General features: G+C 52.4%; 4 protein-coding genes and 1 non-coding gene across 5 annotated transcripts; all 5 read right to left on the bottom strand.

Moving 5' to 3' along the window:
• Positions 1-608: 608 nt before the first annotated feature.
• BO66DRAFT_379937 (uncharacterized protein) lies at positions 609-4,024 on the bottom strand (the record flags this gene model as incomplete). Its single annotated transcript, XM_025645881.1, has 3 exons — positions 2,625-4,024; positions 1,534-1,790; positions 609-1,257 (listed from the first exon to the last, which is right to left on the bottom strand). Exons 1-3 carry the CDS (start codon positions 3,951-3,953, stop codon positions 609-611), a joined length of 2,235 nt encoding a protein of 744 aa, XP_025501060.1. The 5' UTR covers positions 3,954-4,024.
• A 780-nt stretch (positions 4,025-4,804) lies between these two features.
• On the bottom strand, positions 4,805-6,641 carry BO66DRAFT_355454 (putative MFS transporter). Its single transcript, XM_025644855.1, has 5 exons — positions 6,432-6,641; positions 6,362-6,376; positions 5,906-6,307; positions 5,460-5,816; positions 4,805-5,320 (listed from the first exon to the last, which is right to left on the bottom strand). Exons 1-5 carry the CDS (start codon positions 6,618-6,620, stop codon positions 4,976-4,978), a joined length of 1,308 nt encoding a protein of 435 aa, XP_025501059.1. The 5' UTR covers positions 6,621-6,641; the 3' UTR covers positions 4,805-4,975.
• Positions 6,642-7,410: 769 nt separating this feature from the next.
• On the bottom strand, positions 7,411-7,481 carry BO66DRAFT_t247. The gene has a single exon. It is a non-coding gene; the product is annotated as a tRNA-Gly (tRNA).
• A 189-nt stretch (positions 7,482-7,670) lies between these two features.
• BO66DRAFT_394036 (putative DUF21 and CBS domain protein (Mam3)) lies at positions 7,671-10,489 on the bottom strand. Its single transcript, XM_025647891.1, has 4 exons — positions 10,099-10,489; positions 9,779-9,992; positions 9,043-9,712; positions 7,671-8,992 (listed from the first exon to the last, which is right to left on the bottom strand). Exons 1-4 carry the CDS (start codon positions 10,342-10,344, stop codon positions 7,930-7,932), a joined length of 2,193 nt encoding a protein of 730 aa, XP_025501058.1. The 5' UTR covers positions 10,345-10,489; the 3' UTR covers positions 7,671-7,929.
• Positions 10,490-12,178: 1,689 nt separating this feature from the next.
• BO66DRAFT_422360 (putative C2H2 finger domain protein) lies at positions 12,179-14,152 on the bottom strand. Its single transcript, XM_025650045.1, has 3 exons — positions 13,731-14,152; positions 12,446-13,667; positions 12,179-12,395 (listed from the first exon to the last, which is right to left on the bottom strand). Exons 1-3 carry the CDS (start codon positions 13,817-13,819, stop codon positions 12,378-12,380), a joined length of 1,329 nt encoding a protein of 442 aa, XP_025501057.1. The 5' UTR covers positions 13,820-14,152; the 3' UTR covers positions 12,179-12,377.
• Between the last annotated feature and the right edge of the window lie 297 nt (positions 14,153-14,449).

Raw genomic sequence — 14,449 nt, 5'->3', positions numbered from 1 at the left:
GGATGGGGCTAATGGAAGCCCCTTATTGCGCTTTTGCGCTACTCTTGCAGGAAGTTGGAAGATTGAACGGGCACACCGTTATCTCCCGAACGCTGAACCCCCTGATCCACATCCACTGAAGTGCATCAAAGATTCAAAGCATCAAAGTGCTGAGATCAGCACGGTCCCCCTTGCACGTTGCAACTGGTTCATCATCTCTCTGCTTGGCGGTTTCAGAATAATCGTGCTCACTCACAATTTAATTGTTTAATTTGTTATCTTCCCCGATCGATACTCCATAGATACTGACTGAGTACATGAACATACTGTTACAATATGGTAAGCGGAGGGGTTGGGGGGTAGAAAAGCATCAAGCATGACAGGGTGAAGCCGCCTACCCCTAAACTCCTAAACTCAACAATGCCAATCGAACGAGAAGAATGTGATGCTTGACTGAGCCACCAAGAAGGCTGGCCTGATACTAGAACCAAACGTCATCATTATTGCCATAAGCCAACCCAAGCAAGCAAGCCAGCCAGATACATGTCCAACAATTTCGTCCGCCAAACTTGCGCCCCTCCCTTCATTCAACTATCGCCACCACGTACACAACCCTACCCATACCCAACTCAATCAATGTCACATGCGTCGGAGGCAACTCCGGCTGCTACCCGGCTGCGTCTGGGACGCTGGGTCTTCGCATTCGAGATGCTAATGCGCAGCTTGCGGAGTTCCTCCTCCAACTCGCGGTTCTCCTTGGACCAGCGGATCTGATCCTCCGTGCGTGCTCGCTTCTCCCGGTCGTACATCGATTTGATCATCGAGAGGTCGGCACGGAGCTTCTCCTCAACCTTGCCCGCGGGGCTGGCCACCTTCGCCTTCTCGAGCTTCTCCGTCAACTCGTTGATCCTCGTCTGCTGCTCGGAAACCTTGACCTGGCACTGCTGGAGGGCCGTCGTGACGGACCCCACGTTCGCGGTCGGTCGCTTGAGAATCATCTGTTCGTCGCGAGCTTTCTCCTCCCATTGGGCCAGACGCACCTCGAGGACCTTGTTGACTCGCTCCGCGGTGTCGGCCCGTTCCTGGCCACGCTGGGCGTCCCTCATCGCCAGTCCGATCTGAATCTGGAGGGTGCGGTTCTCCTCGGTGACCTCGTCGAGATTCTTCTGCATCATGAACGCTTGGCTTCGCGCCTGCTCCGCTTGGGCGCGCGCTTCCGCCACAGACAAGTTGCAGGCCACTTCGCCTTCCTGCATGCTCTGCTGCGCGCTGGCTCCGCTGAATTGCGCTTCCGCCAGTTGTCTCTGGGCTTCGTCTAGGTCGAACTCTAACTTAGCCACCATCAGTTGTGCTTCGATTTCAACGGAGTTATTCTCTTGTTGAAGCGCGTGGTTTCTCGCATGGGTGGCGGCCAGCTCTTGCTGCATGACTTCCAGGGACTGGCTATGCTGCAGGCTTGCTTGATGTGTGGCCCGTAATGCCTCATACTCGGCATTGATCTGCTGGTTCTGAGCGAGAGCGACGTCGCGCTCCTGCTGCATGGTCTCCAGCAACTGGCTATGCTGTGGGTTTGCTTCGTGTGAGGCCCGGAAAGCCTCGTACTCTGCAATGATATTCTGGTTCTGAGTGAGAAGCTCCTGGTTCTTCGCAATGGCGGCGTCACGCTCCTTCTGCATGGTTTCCAGAGACAGGCTCTGCTTCAGGCTTGCTTCGTGTGCGACCTGGAAAGCCTCCGACTCTGCGCTGATCTGCTGGTTCTGAGCCAGAAGCTCCTGGTTCTTCATAATAAGCTCCTGAAGCTGGGTTTCACTCTCACGACCGTGCTTCTCTGCAGTGACCAGGTGCTTCTCAACGTCGACAAGCTTGTCAGTACAGGTCTGGAGTTCATCGGTGCGTGTCTGAAGTGCATCCTTGAGTGACTGCAGTTCCTGCTCCTGCTCCTGGCTGAGATGTTGCTGGCCTTCGATGGTAGCCTGTTGGCCGTGTCCCTCCTGCTGACCGTGTTCCTCTGCGGCAAGCAGACGTGACTCAACGGAAAGACACCTTTCAGTCCAGATGTTAAGTTCGTCGGTTCGTCTCTGAAGTTCAGTCTTCAGCGACTGAAGCTTCTGGTTTTGGTCGTCGCGCTCGGCTTCGTTCTGCTGACTATGCTTTCGAGCAGCGGTCAGTCGTTTTTCTGCGGCTGCGAGCTTATCAGTCCGAATTTGAAGCTCAATCTTCAGTGACTGGATTTCTTGGCTCTGGGCAAGGTTCTGTTCACGCTCGGGTTTCGCCTGTCGATTGTGCTTGCTTCGAGCAGCGGCCAGACGCTTCTCTGCATCGGCAAGCTCATCGGTGCGGGTCTGAAGTTCACTCTTCAGAGACTGGAATTCCTGAATTGGAATACGGGTCTGTTCGCGCTCGGCTCCATCCGGTCGACTATGCTCTTTGGCTGCGGCCATTCGCTCTTTCGCAGCTGCAAGCTCATCGGTGCGGGTCTGAAGTTCATGCTTCAACTGATCATGTTCCAGTTCGCCCTGCTGACTACTCTTCTCCGCGGTAGCCAGCCGCTCTTCCGCAGCTGCAAGCTCATCGGTACGGTTCTGAAGCTCACTCTTCAGCGACGCAAGCCTCTGGGTTAGCAGCTTCTCGCATTCAATCTCCACACGTCGACCACGCTCCTCCGCCGCGGACACGCGAGTCTCAGCCTCAGAGAGCTTGTCAGTGAGAGTCGTCAACTCATCAGTGCGAGTCTGAAGCTCATCCTTGACCGTCTGTAGCTCCTTCTTACTCCTAGCGTTGCTCTTCTTCTTCGCGCCAGCCAGCTGCTTCTCCAGCTGCACGATACGGTCTTTCAGGAATTGCTCCCGTGCCGCGTCCACTTCATCCACGACGACGAACTGCGCCTCGGCTCTGGCCATGGTGAGATTATTCTCCAGCTGGACGACCTTCCTCTTCAACTCATCGATGATGCCCGCGTGCGCGTCCTTCGCCTGGCGGAGCGCGCTCTGAATTTTGCGAGAAGTGAGGTCGGTCTGGTGACGGACGGTCTCTTCCAGCCGCTGCTTCTCCGCCTGGAACTCTGCCTCCCTCGTCGCCATGCACTGCTGCAGTTTCCCATTCGCAGTCTCAAGAGACTTGGACAAGTTCCACAGATAAGCCTCGCATTCAGTGGGCCGGGGCTCGCCGTTCGCCGCCAGCACCATCCCCCGGCGTAGAGCGGCAACTTTGTTGCAGAGAGCATAAAAGAGCCACAGCCCTATAACCAGGGTCGGGATCAAGACAGCCATGAAAGCAAGAACGCGGAGGTGGCGGACCTCGCTGTCCACAGGTGGCACCAGCCACTGCGCGCGGTCCTTGATCGTTTCGTACAGCTCCAGCCCCGTCTCCACGCCGGAGCAGCGGTAGCTCGCCAGCCATTGCTTGTTGGTCCAACGATCCGGTAACCCACTGCGCGCCATGTCGGCAAGGCAGTCTTCGTAGCGGTCCCGTCCCATGGGACTGAAGCCCGCGGTTATGCCGTTCAAATAATGGTGGCCTGGTATCAAAGCAGAGATGTACATCCACTTCGACCCGGCTGCTAGGGCCCAGAGGCGGCCTGCGGTACTTAAAGGCCGGTTGCTTGGAAAGAACCAAAGGATTCCGATGAAGGTTAGTTGGACCAGGCTAGAATTGAGGATTGTGTCTTGGGCGTTGGCGTAACATAAACGATAGAAGCTCTTGCGAGACTCGCCGTTGGACAGCTGCTGGACGGCCCAGTGGATATCGTGTAGCAGGGAGCGGATAGGCGAGATGATGAACCTTTGAACCCCGGTCAGGGTCAAGGGCGCCAGGTCCGGCAGGAAACAGATGATGATTGTGATAAGGATTATGGCTTGGAAGAGTATGGTGCCCCCGTTAGTCAGATCGAGGTACGTCAGCACGTCGAAGCTTGAGGCGTGCGCCGGATCGGTGACCTGTCCGTAGAAGAAGATCTGTTCTGCCGCGTTTGACATCTTGTCGAATGAGGTCGAACCTGACGCTCAGAAGTTCTCGTGTGGGATGTTTTATGAAGTGATGAGATGAGAGGCTTTACACGTCCGTGGTATAGTCAGTGGATGCTGCTCGCGTCTTGAGTGGTAAAGATGGATAGCTTACAAGTAGGAAGAAGTAGGATGATGAGAGAGTGGTTGAGATTCTTGAGAAGGCTTGAAGAATTCTGTTCTTCTGTGAAGCTGTCACAACACGCGTCTGGCCGTCGAAGCTTTTCTCGGTGTCAATGTCACCAAAGCCTCTTCAGGCCTCCAGACATATGTCTGAGACTTTCAAGCGTCTTTCACAGGAGAAGGAGTCTTGTTTTTCAAGCTCTTGGAAGGATGTAGAAGGTATCAAATGATTGCAAGTTTGCGAAAGAGATCTGTGGTTTGATGGAGAGAGATGAGGGAGAGATATGTGGAGGAAAGATGGTGAGAAGAGAGGCGAAGAAGGAGAGAGATGTGGGAGAGAGAAGGGTAAATAAGGTGGAGTGATAGAAGGAGATATTTATGGAGAACGTGAGGGTGGGTTGCTACGGAGAGTGAGGGAGTATCCAGTGAATATCAAACTCATGTTGTCGTGGGGGAACCAAGTATCGTCACCCACAGTAACATGATCACTTCACTCTCCCAGGCCAACATCAGGTAAGTGACCACCAAAAGTGAATATTGCATAGGGAAATTAGAGACTACTTTGGCTTTACTCCTACTCTTGAATATCGAAGAACAAATCTGACAGCTTGTATCATACACAATTAGCTAGAACACCGAAAATAAGCACTGTATAAGAACCCTGCCATACAAGCTTGATAGATCAAAGAACTTTTTCCTGTATTCCGTAGGGCGTTGCTACTTTGAACGCATATATACACACCAAATGACCCTGCCCCATTAGATTGGCCTGCCTCCTCATCCATACCACCAGGCCAACATCCACCCCGTTCTATCTACTTGGGCCCAACCATTATATGCAGTCTATATCTTCAGCCGTAGCTTCATTCTCCTCAAGCCTGATTCTTCTTTGGCATCCTGGGCAATCCCAGCCACAACAGCAAGATTCCTCCAGAAAGCCCGATGATGAAGGGCTGCAACACTTTGACTCCGCGTGCCTGCGCAATAGCACCCACAGCGAACGGCAGGATAGCAGCGCCTCCGCCGCCAAACGCAGCCGCGAATCCAATGGCACTGACGTGAAGATGGCGAGGGAGGAGCTTGGTAGCCACCACCACCGCTGCCGGGAAGAACGGTCCCAGGAAGAATCCTTGCAGAGAAACAGCGACTGCGGATGAGTAGAAGTTCGGGACCAGCCAGAGGACAAGACCTGCGGCGATAGCACAGCAGGAATATATCTGCAGAGTGACGATGTCAGAAGAAATCGTGCATGGGTCACATTATAGGAGGGATTGAGAGTTAACGCATTGGATCTATGGATCCTGGCAGGGCGAAGAATGACCGGACTGTGCAGTGCAATGGGCAAGGGAAACATACTATGATTGCCAACTTCTCGCCAATGCGCGGGGTGATGAATCCTAGCGCCATGCGCCCCACAGTGATCCCAAGCCAAAACCCGGTAGCTGTCATCCCACTTGCGAAGGACTGGCCATGTCGGACCTGGATCATGAATGTCACAATCCAGCCGCCCAGGGCGACTTCGATGCCGACATATCCCAGCAGGAAGATGGCACAGATCCAGGTAACCCGCGCATAAGACTTCTTGAACAGCACTTCACGAAGCCCCGCCTTGTTGTCATCATCTGACTGTGGCTCTCTCGCTTTGTCTCGTTCTGCCGATGCGTCCCAGAAGGCTGAGGCACAGACAGCAAGTTCAGTGACCGCACAGGCAATCTGCGGACAGTAGAAAGGAGGAACGTGTAAGCCAAAGCTTAGAACGATACAAGGGCCGGATGAAGTTCTCGGTGGAACACCAGTCTTACCAGGATATAGTAGTAATAGTACCACGGCACATGGGCCTTTGTGATCAACGAGGTTGCGATGAGGGGACTGATCACACCTCCAACACCGTAGAGCCCGTGCAGAAGCCCCAGAATCTGATTAGAGTCGGCCATGTTACCTATCCAAGCATTCCACGAGGCATCCCCAAGTCCATTTCCGAAGCCTGCAAAGATGAACGAGACGACCAGGACCGGGTAGGGGGGGTGACAACAATTGATGATATACGCGATCACATGGCAACTGGGCGTCAACACGGCCACTCCTCGACGGCCTAGTTTGTTGTGAATTCGGCTGTTCAGAAAGGCGGCCGCGGTGTAGCCGACTAGCGGTGAGAAGAAGACGAGGGACACCACAGTGTAGGAGAGACGGTAGTAGCTTTCCAGCTGCGGCAACTGTTCAGTGGCGATCACACGGCTCTATGACGGTCGAACGCTTACATAGGGAATCAGAGGCTACTAGGGTCAGTCTCGGTCAAATTCCAGATAAGAGGGTAAGGCGATCACTCACCCCGTAGGCTGCATCATTCATACCCATGACCAGAAAACTCCAGAAGGTGGCGAGGGTCTTAAATACATTAGAGCGAGGATAGTTCCATCGCTCAGCCTCGTGGAAGACCTGCGCCGGTTCTTCGTTGGAGTCGATAGAAATCGCCTGGTTCGTGTTGCGGAGGGGAATCGGCTCTTCCATTGCAGCCATGTTGGGGTCAAAAAAATCAAGTGGAGGAGTGGGTTTGGACCCTGCAGAGTGAGGGGAAGCTCGCAGGAATATATATGAGGGTCACTTCCCTGCCAAGGCTGCCAAGTTGGTAGCAATGATAATTCCGATTCAATGCTTGATGGCGGTGGAGACCCCATACTGGGTCCCTGGGCCCTGAGCCCTCGTGCTGGCTTATTACCCATTTTAGGCTTATTTGCACAAGATCTCCACTTTTTTAGCTGGCACGCTACTTGTGTTGTATGAGGTCACTACTCACAATGTGCAAATATCGCAGTCATGCCGGTGCCAACCCGAGGCCCCAGCAATCTAGATGTATATAATAGCTTTTTGTCGGTAGTTTATCCTTATCTGATCGAAGGGGACTCCTTGCATCAAACTTTATCTACGAACACCATGGTTGACGTCCCCTGCTCGGTTACACAACATCATCCTCGTAAGATGATTGGGGTTCTCAATATGCAGTTTGCTTTCCAACCCAGTCTCCATCCGACTGGGCTGGATCCGATACATATACGTAGCCAATCTATATTCCATCAGGAGTGAGTCTGCATCATACGGAAGTAAGTGAGATCCTGTGAGATCATGATGCCGACGAGACGACTGTATCCAGGTAGATAGAACTGGATACACATTCGGATTGAAGTGAGGTCAACGGCTCTGCAAGACAATCTCTTAATTACAAAAGTGTGTATTCCGTGCCGATGACGTATGTCGGACGGATAGATAGAAAGCATCCAAGAGAGAAAAAAAGACAAAAGAAAGATTACATTGCATCATCCGTGAATCGAACACGGGCCTCATCGATGGCAACGATGAATTCTACCACTAGACCAATGATGCTTGTTGATATAATTTCGTGCTTTAAAATACATTATGTGAGTTTTACAGCCTGTGAGAAGGAAACAGAGCCTACCCAAGAAGCAGTACACCAATGTACGTATAGTTTGGAACAACATGGCTAAGAGCTGTATCTACAGTCGCTCCACGTATGATTATAGCATGAGACTCACGAACAAAGCAATATTGTAACTTCGATTCACTCTTACAGTAGTCAGCCCGACTTCTCTAAATCATATTTTCCGTTTTCATCGACCTCGAATCCCTATCTCACAAATTGCGAATATTTCCCTCAATACGTATACTTCCTCCTTGGAAAAAAAGGAGTGTTATCTATACTGCTTTCCGAGCATTCTTACAAAAAAAAATCAAATGAAGCCAGTCGAATGAATTTACTGCATCGCCCATTGCTCTGTCCAGCAGAGTCCACTTCAAGCACATACAGTGCGGGTTATTCTGGCGCAAGAAGAGGTGCATCCTCCGCGTGCAAATCACCGCTTTTGGAGCCATGCCCACGGCGCTTGCGACGACGTTTTTTCTTCGATCCGCTGCCATCGCCATTTCCGAGATTGACAATCTCCCCATTCTGCTGAACAGGGAACTGGGTCTGGGCGGTAGCATTGGGTGTATCAGACTCGGAGGAGCTGGTGGCGGTGCTAGTGGTATGGAGGACTACTTTGCGGATGCCGTTGACGTCAACCACCTGCTCCGTAATGCTACCACTGCGGGCGGGGCCCTTGTGTCGGTAGCTGCCGGGCCGGAGACGATCAGAGAGCTCGGAGTCGGTCGACTGGAAGCTATGCGCAGGGCTGTTGTCCTGCTGTGCACGAGTGCTGGGGCGAGTGTTATCGTCCTGTTCCTCATGGACAGCTTCCGGTATGGAGAGTGCCGGTCCGTCGGTCATCCGCGCCGTATCGGATAGGGAACGACCATGACCTAACGTGCCGTAGCCTGCCCGGACGGCATATACACCGTCTCGCGCATCCATTCCGCTTTGCACTAATCCGGCACCGAGGCCGCCCTGCAAGCCAGAAGTAGTGCTTCTAATTAAGCCGTCCGCGCTTTGGCGAGACTCTAGATCAGTATGGCCAGACCGCGAGGGAGAGGCACTCCGCTTGATCTTCACACTCTGATATCTAGTCTGGCGAGGCCGGCTAGCAAGATTTGAAGGGCCGAGATGCTTCAAGTGCTCGCGAATTTCGTCCGTCGCACCTCGTTGAGTCACCAAGCCATCGGTGGAGTCGGAATTCCTGTCTGAATGGGGACGACGAAACTGGAAACGAGGCAAGGGCGCTTCGACAGAGCTTCGCCGGTTTTCCTTCGAGGCACCGTTGGTCGGGGGTTCCGCGGTGGATTCGCCTTCGATGTCGATCAGCGGCCCACCTGATTCGACAGGTAGCATCGGGGGGTCTTCCACAATCCGGCCTTTAGGGACTCGAGACTTGGGAGCCGGAGCCATACGACGGATCGCCTTGTGAACGTCGACAAAAACATCGGATTCATCGATGATCTCCCTATGATGGAATTAGCCATGCTCCTACTCTGGTGTAGATGAAGTACATACTCTCCGATCAATTCCTCGATCACATCTTCCAAGGTGACCACGCCCAAGGCGCCGCGATCTTCGCCCGGATATTCCGATACGAGAACCATGTGAGACTTGCCCTCTTGGAAAAAGTTGACGATGTCCAGACAGCTCGTCTCCGGGCGCGTCTCCGGAAGAGTAGCTAGGGCGAAATCCCGGACCCGTTTGCAATCTTCAGGGTCATAAGTGATGAGCATCTTGACCAAAAGCATGCCGACGAAATTCATGTCATTGTCGGGCGCATGAATGGGGATACGGGAGTATCCCTGAGACAGAATGAGATCCATTGTTTCTTCGTCGAGTATAGTGTCCGCGGACATGGTAAAGACATCTTCCATGGGAGTCATGATGCTGCCAACGGACTTGTCCTTGAGGTCCAAGACAGCGCTGATGATCGTGACCTCATCCGAGTTCAGCTGCTCCCCAGCTTCACCCAGGGTCTTATGCAGCGTAACCAGGGTTTTTAGGCCCGCTTTCTTGTAAATGGTTCCGTGGTCTTCTCCAAGCAGCTTGTCGAGCAGTTTGGCAACAGGGTAGGCCACGGGAGACATGATGTACATAAGCGCCAAGACGCAGGGGGCCATCCATGCGCCGATAGGCAACCCGTACCGGACGCAAATGGATTGAGGCACGATTTCGCCAAAGATCACTAAAACACATCAGGCGGACGATAAGCAAGGACCTCTCGCGCCAAGGAAGAGGGATTTTCCCGTACCAATCAAGACTGTACTGCCGAGCACTGCTGGCCAGCCACCTCCCAGTGACCGATCGAGCACAATTGGAAGAGTTTCGTTGGTGATCACGTTGCTGAGAAGGAGAGTCACCAGCACCCAGTGCTTTCCCCGCTGCAACAGTCTCAGCACGCTTGCTGCATTTTTGCGTTCGCCCTCTTCACCAGAGGTTTGAATAACTTGTAGATAAACTTCATCCTAGAGTCCCCGCGGGTGTGCATTCCCCAGAAATTAGCCTTCCGAAAGTGCTCGCAACGCGATGAATGAGGTCAAGGTCGACACGAAGGAGGGGAAAAAAAATTACCTGGCCCATTAAAGCTATCGTCAGACCAGCAAATGCACCACCGCTCAAGACCAGAGCAGCGGCAACTCCGAGATAGAGCCATAGACTAGGGTCGCTTGGAGGTTTGGGATCGACTTCGGAATGAATGACATAGGTAGGAGCGGCGGAGATGAGAGGCAGGTTCACACAGGCGAGAGTCAACAGCTTGGCAAGACCAAGGACGAGAGGCCGGGCGGCCAAGATGCGGGTGGATGGGGATATCGCCATCACCGATGGGACAGATGAGAAAGAGGAATCTCGAAGAAAAAGGGAAGGAGGGCCCTGAGCCTGGGCTACAACAGGGACATATTTATTTTAAAGACTAAGCAGTAGCGGCGGATTTTCGTTTGGGGGGGGAGATGGGGGGTGGGTGTGGGTGTGGGAGGGGATGAGATGCAGAGAGAGAGAAAGGTTCACGTTGCCTTAGTGGGCTAAGAAGGGCGCGGCGTGCGATCGGGTCAGTGCCGTAGTGGATAGAGTGACGTCGCCCCCAGTCGGGAAATAGGGAGAAAGGCGGCACAGGAGGTTAAGGAGGCGATCGCTCGTCTCCTATAAATATGATTTGAGTAAATCTTGTTCAGGAGTGCAGAGGGTCTCCAGGGGGAAGGGTTTCGCCTTGTGAAACTTCAGGAGAACCCCGTACTGTTAAGATAAGACGGATGATTGATTGTTGATTGTTGATTGTTGTTCACGGACAAGAATTGAATTCTGGAAAGAAAGAAACTCAGCTCCAGTTCTGAACAGGGTCTAGCCCGGCGGAAGGAGTTGGAAGCTGGTGCCAGTGATTGATACCTGAGGTATCCACGGTAAATAGCCGGTCGCGGCCGTGTTCGTCAGGCCCTCGCCTCGTCACGATTTCGATGAGGGCAAGGAAAGATCCGGGTAATCTGCCTTCGAACTCTCACCAATCAGATGCAGGGACTGCGATCTTGATCCAGAAGCTGGTCCGTGCCCCGTGACAGCTGTTTGCGAAGGGGGATGAGTCAGCTGAGCCGTATAACTAACCCTCTGTAGTTGACTACGTAAGTTACGAACTTATACTGTTGTACAAACAAACCATCTTACCTAGGTAGGAACCAAACTTGGTCATTCTGGGATATAATAAATGCCAACTAATTTCTCAATGCAAGCGCGTGGGGTATACGCTGCAAAATTTTCTCAATAGTTAAATTTCTTCCTCTCATCCTTACCTCGTATCGGAGTAGCTTCATTTCTCGTTGGGAAGGCATTGACCTAGCCGGAGACAGCATGAGAGCACGTGTCTCAGTGCCTCATGAGATGTGGGGGGGGGGGAGTTGAGGACGAGCCCAAGGTGACCAACTGACATATTCACAACCGCAGCTCGTCAACTACAAATTGAGGTCCCCCCTCCGGATCTTGTATATCTTGTATGTCTATTGAGACAAGCTTAAAATCCTGCTGTTCTTCTGAAGAATTTTCTATACGAACCTTGTTCGCCACATAAGGTTCAGGTTTGTGATTGTTATGAGAACTGGTGTCCGGCAAATTCGAACTTATTTATGAGCTACTGTAGGCTACCTACTCAATAGAGACGTAAAAGAGATTCAAATAAGTAGCACTAGCCTACTGAGAGGGGTCCTATGTGTCCAGTCTCCACTGCTTCAGAGCCCAGGCCAAACCCCGCGCCAGCGCTAGTGATGAAGTGCTCTAATCTATAACAGTAATGGACTAGCATCGTCTACCGGAATGAAGAGTTGCCTGCACACGTGCTCTCATTCCGTTTCAGGCTATGGTCTAGAGTCTACACAAAGAACACCGCTTTAGCGAGCCCTAAGTGGGAGTAGTACAGCAAGATCAACAGCAATCTTCGTCCTCTCGTCCTTTCTACACCTGGGACAGGTAAAAAGCTGGATTTAACTCTGACTGTCCAAATGTGACTGAAACCCACAACCCAAAATTGAGTCCGACTAGGATATGTGTTGTACAGTTCATCAAGACATCGGTTACACACGATCCATACGAGCTGAGCCCACGGCGGGAAGAGCTCCTGTCTTATGTGGTCGATCCACCAGAGGTGCCGATTGATATCGCTAGTAGAATAGCCAATCAGACATGTAGATCGTAGTGATTGTTTGATCTAAACTTTTGCCATACTAAAGTATGTACAAAGATGTACCCTACCGCAACTCCAAAGTGTAATGCTCGAAATCAAGTGCAGAAACCCAACAGGCAACGGAAACAAACGACCTCGACCAAATCATATACTCATCAAATGATGTAGATAGAACATATCCATGAGTTTATTGCAGGAGAGGATCCTGAACGCCATGTTAGCTTGGTCGCTTAAATCATAGAGGGGAGGACATACGCGGAAGTGTTTTTGGTTGTTGCCTGCGCGGTTGACCCGAGCCATGTGCCGCATCTCTTGTCGAATAGCCCGAGTGCGCTCCTTACGCTCGCTTTCCACAACCAGACGTTTCTGGGTGTCTGAAACACCGATCATGCCCGTACCGCCGTTGGCACGGGTGATGAGGGCTCGGTTGAGGTTACGACCGCGAGGTTTCTCATCCACGTCCATAGCCTCACCGTTCTCGATGGCGAGTTGATGGGCCGCGCGCTCATCGGCAGAGGGGTAGTTGTGGAGGTTCTGGCGATAGTACTTGGCAAGGGAGCGGTGGCCAACGCTCTTTCCAGAAGGAAGGTGGAGTTCATAATCAGTGGCGTAGACCACGGGTGCGCTCTTGCGGTTGTCCAGCTCATCTTCATCGACGGATGACGCGGAGGTCTCAGTCTCCCAGCCCTCATCTTCGCCCTCAATCTTAACCCCTCCTTCCTCGGGCGTCTCGCTAGTTGTCGACTCCCAATCACCCTCATCATCGGAGTAAGTGCTGCGGAAATCATAGTACTGGCCGATCTCAATCTGCTCATCCTCGGACTCGAAAGCAATCATGCAGTGACCCTTGTCTTTCATGTGGGTGCGGATAGCGGCGGGGCTATTCTTGATAACATGACAGTAAGTGCATTCGCTGTTCTCGTTGATCTTGCGGTAGAGATAATTAAGGAGACCTTCCAAGTCGGCCAGATACTCCTTCTCCGGGATGAACATGCCGTGGGCTTTGAGCATGTGCTCAGTGTTCTCCTGGATATCGGCTGCCGTGTTGGGGCAGAACAAGCAACGGGCAGACGAAAAAGAGTCATCTGACATCTCTTCATCTTCACCCTCCTCATTTTCCTCTTCAATAGTGGCCTCCTTCAGAGTATCGGCCACCTTAGACACCTCTGCCTCACCGACGCGCTGGGGCTTGTTGATAGGCTCGCCCAAGGAGAAAGTAGAGCTCATGACTGACGAGGCATCGTCGGCATGTTCGCGTTTCATACGCGCTTCGCGGGCCTTGTGCTTGGAGCTCTTGATATGGTTTTGATATGAGTTTTCGCTGTAGAAAGTCTTCTGGCAGGCGACGCAGGTCGTTTCAAAGGCGGCCTTGGCGGCGGCGGCAGTGGTGGTCGCTTTGGCGGCAAGAACCTTCTCGTTGAAGGTTTCCTGAGACACGGGAGGCAGAGATGCAATGCGACGCTTCATGTTATACAGGCTTGTTTGTAGGTGTCAGTCGCTGAGCTCAGCAAAAAGGCAGGACGGATGGCTTCCAACTTACTGCCAGTCTCGGCGCATGTGGTCCCGCTGCGCATCGCTGCCGCGAAAAGCAACAAGACAGGTGTTGCAGGTGTATGGAAGGGATGCCATTTTTTTTTTAATTTGATGTGACAAAGAGTGGCGCTCAGCAAAATGGGTATCACGAAAAGTAGAAAAGTTGTGGAAGACGGGTAGAAAAAGTCGTTAGGCGGTTGTGGGTGTTATCAAAGCGGGGTATATGTTTTCTTCACTGAACAAAAGTTCACCTCACAGGACAGCAGCTCAATAAAGAATGACCACTGTATTCTCGAAGAAAGTGGAACAAGGGAATCCAGCTAGACAAAAAGTTGTGACGAGGAGGGTGGTGTAAGAAACAACCAGGAGTTTGAGATATTCGCCTTCGGAGAGTATTGATAATCAGCGCCGATAACTAATTAGTGTTCGTCCGACTTTTTGCATGCCTGAAAATCCTCGCCTTGCCGCTTTTACTCATCGCTGGAATGACGTTCAGGCACGTGCTTCCATCTGACTTAGAGTAGGCTCAGATACAGAGGATCACGTGACTCGGGATTACTGCTTGTTCCAGCTTCCGTAAGTCTGCTTATTAATTTGAATGCCTGAGGCGGCCACCACGTCGGGGAATGCCCGTAAAGTGCCCAGTGCCCAGTGCCCAGTGCTGTGCTGTGCGTGCCATGATATCGATCATCTGCCCTCTGTGCGCACGTCTTCCACCCCTCCTCA

Source organism: Aspergillus aculeatinus, assembly GCF_003184765.1.
Source record: "Aspergillus aculeatinus CBS 121060 unplaced genomic scaffold BO66scaffold_44, whole genome shotgun sequence".
Lineage (NCBI taxonomy): Eukaryota > Fungi > Ascomycota > Eurotiomycetes > Eurotiales > Aspergillaceae > Aspergillus > Aspergillus aculeatinus.
The sequence above is the reverse complement of the archived record's forward strand: the minus strand, read 5'-3'. Positions and strand labels throughout refer to the sequence as shown.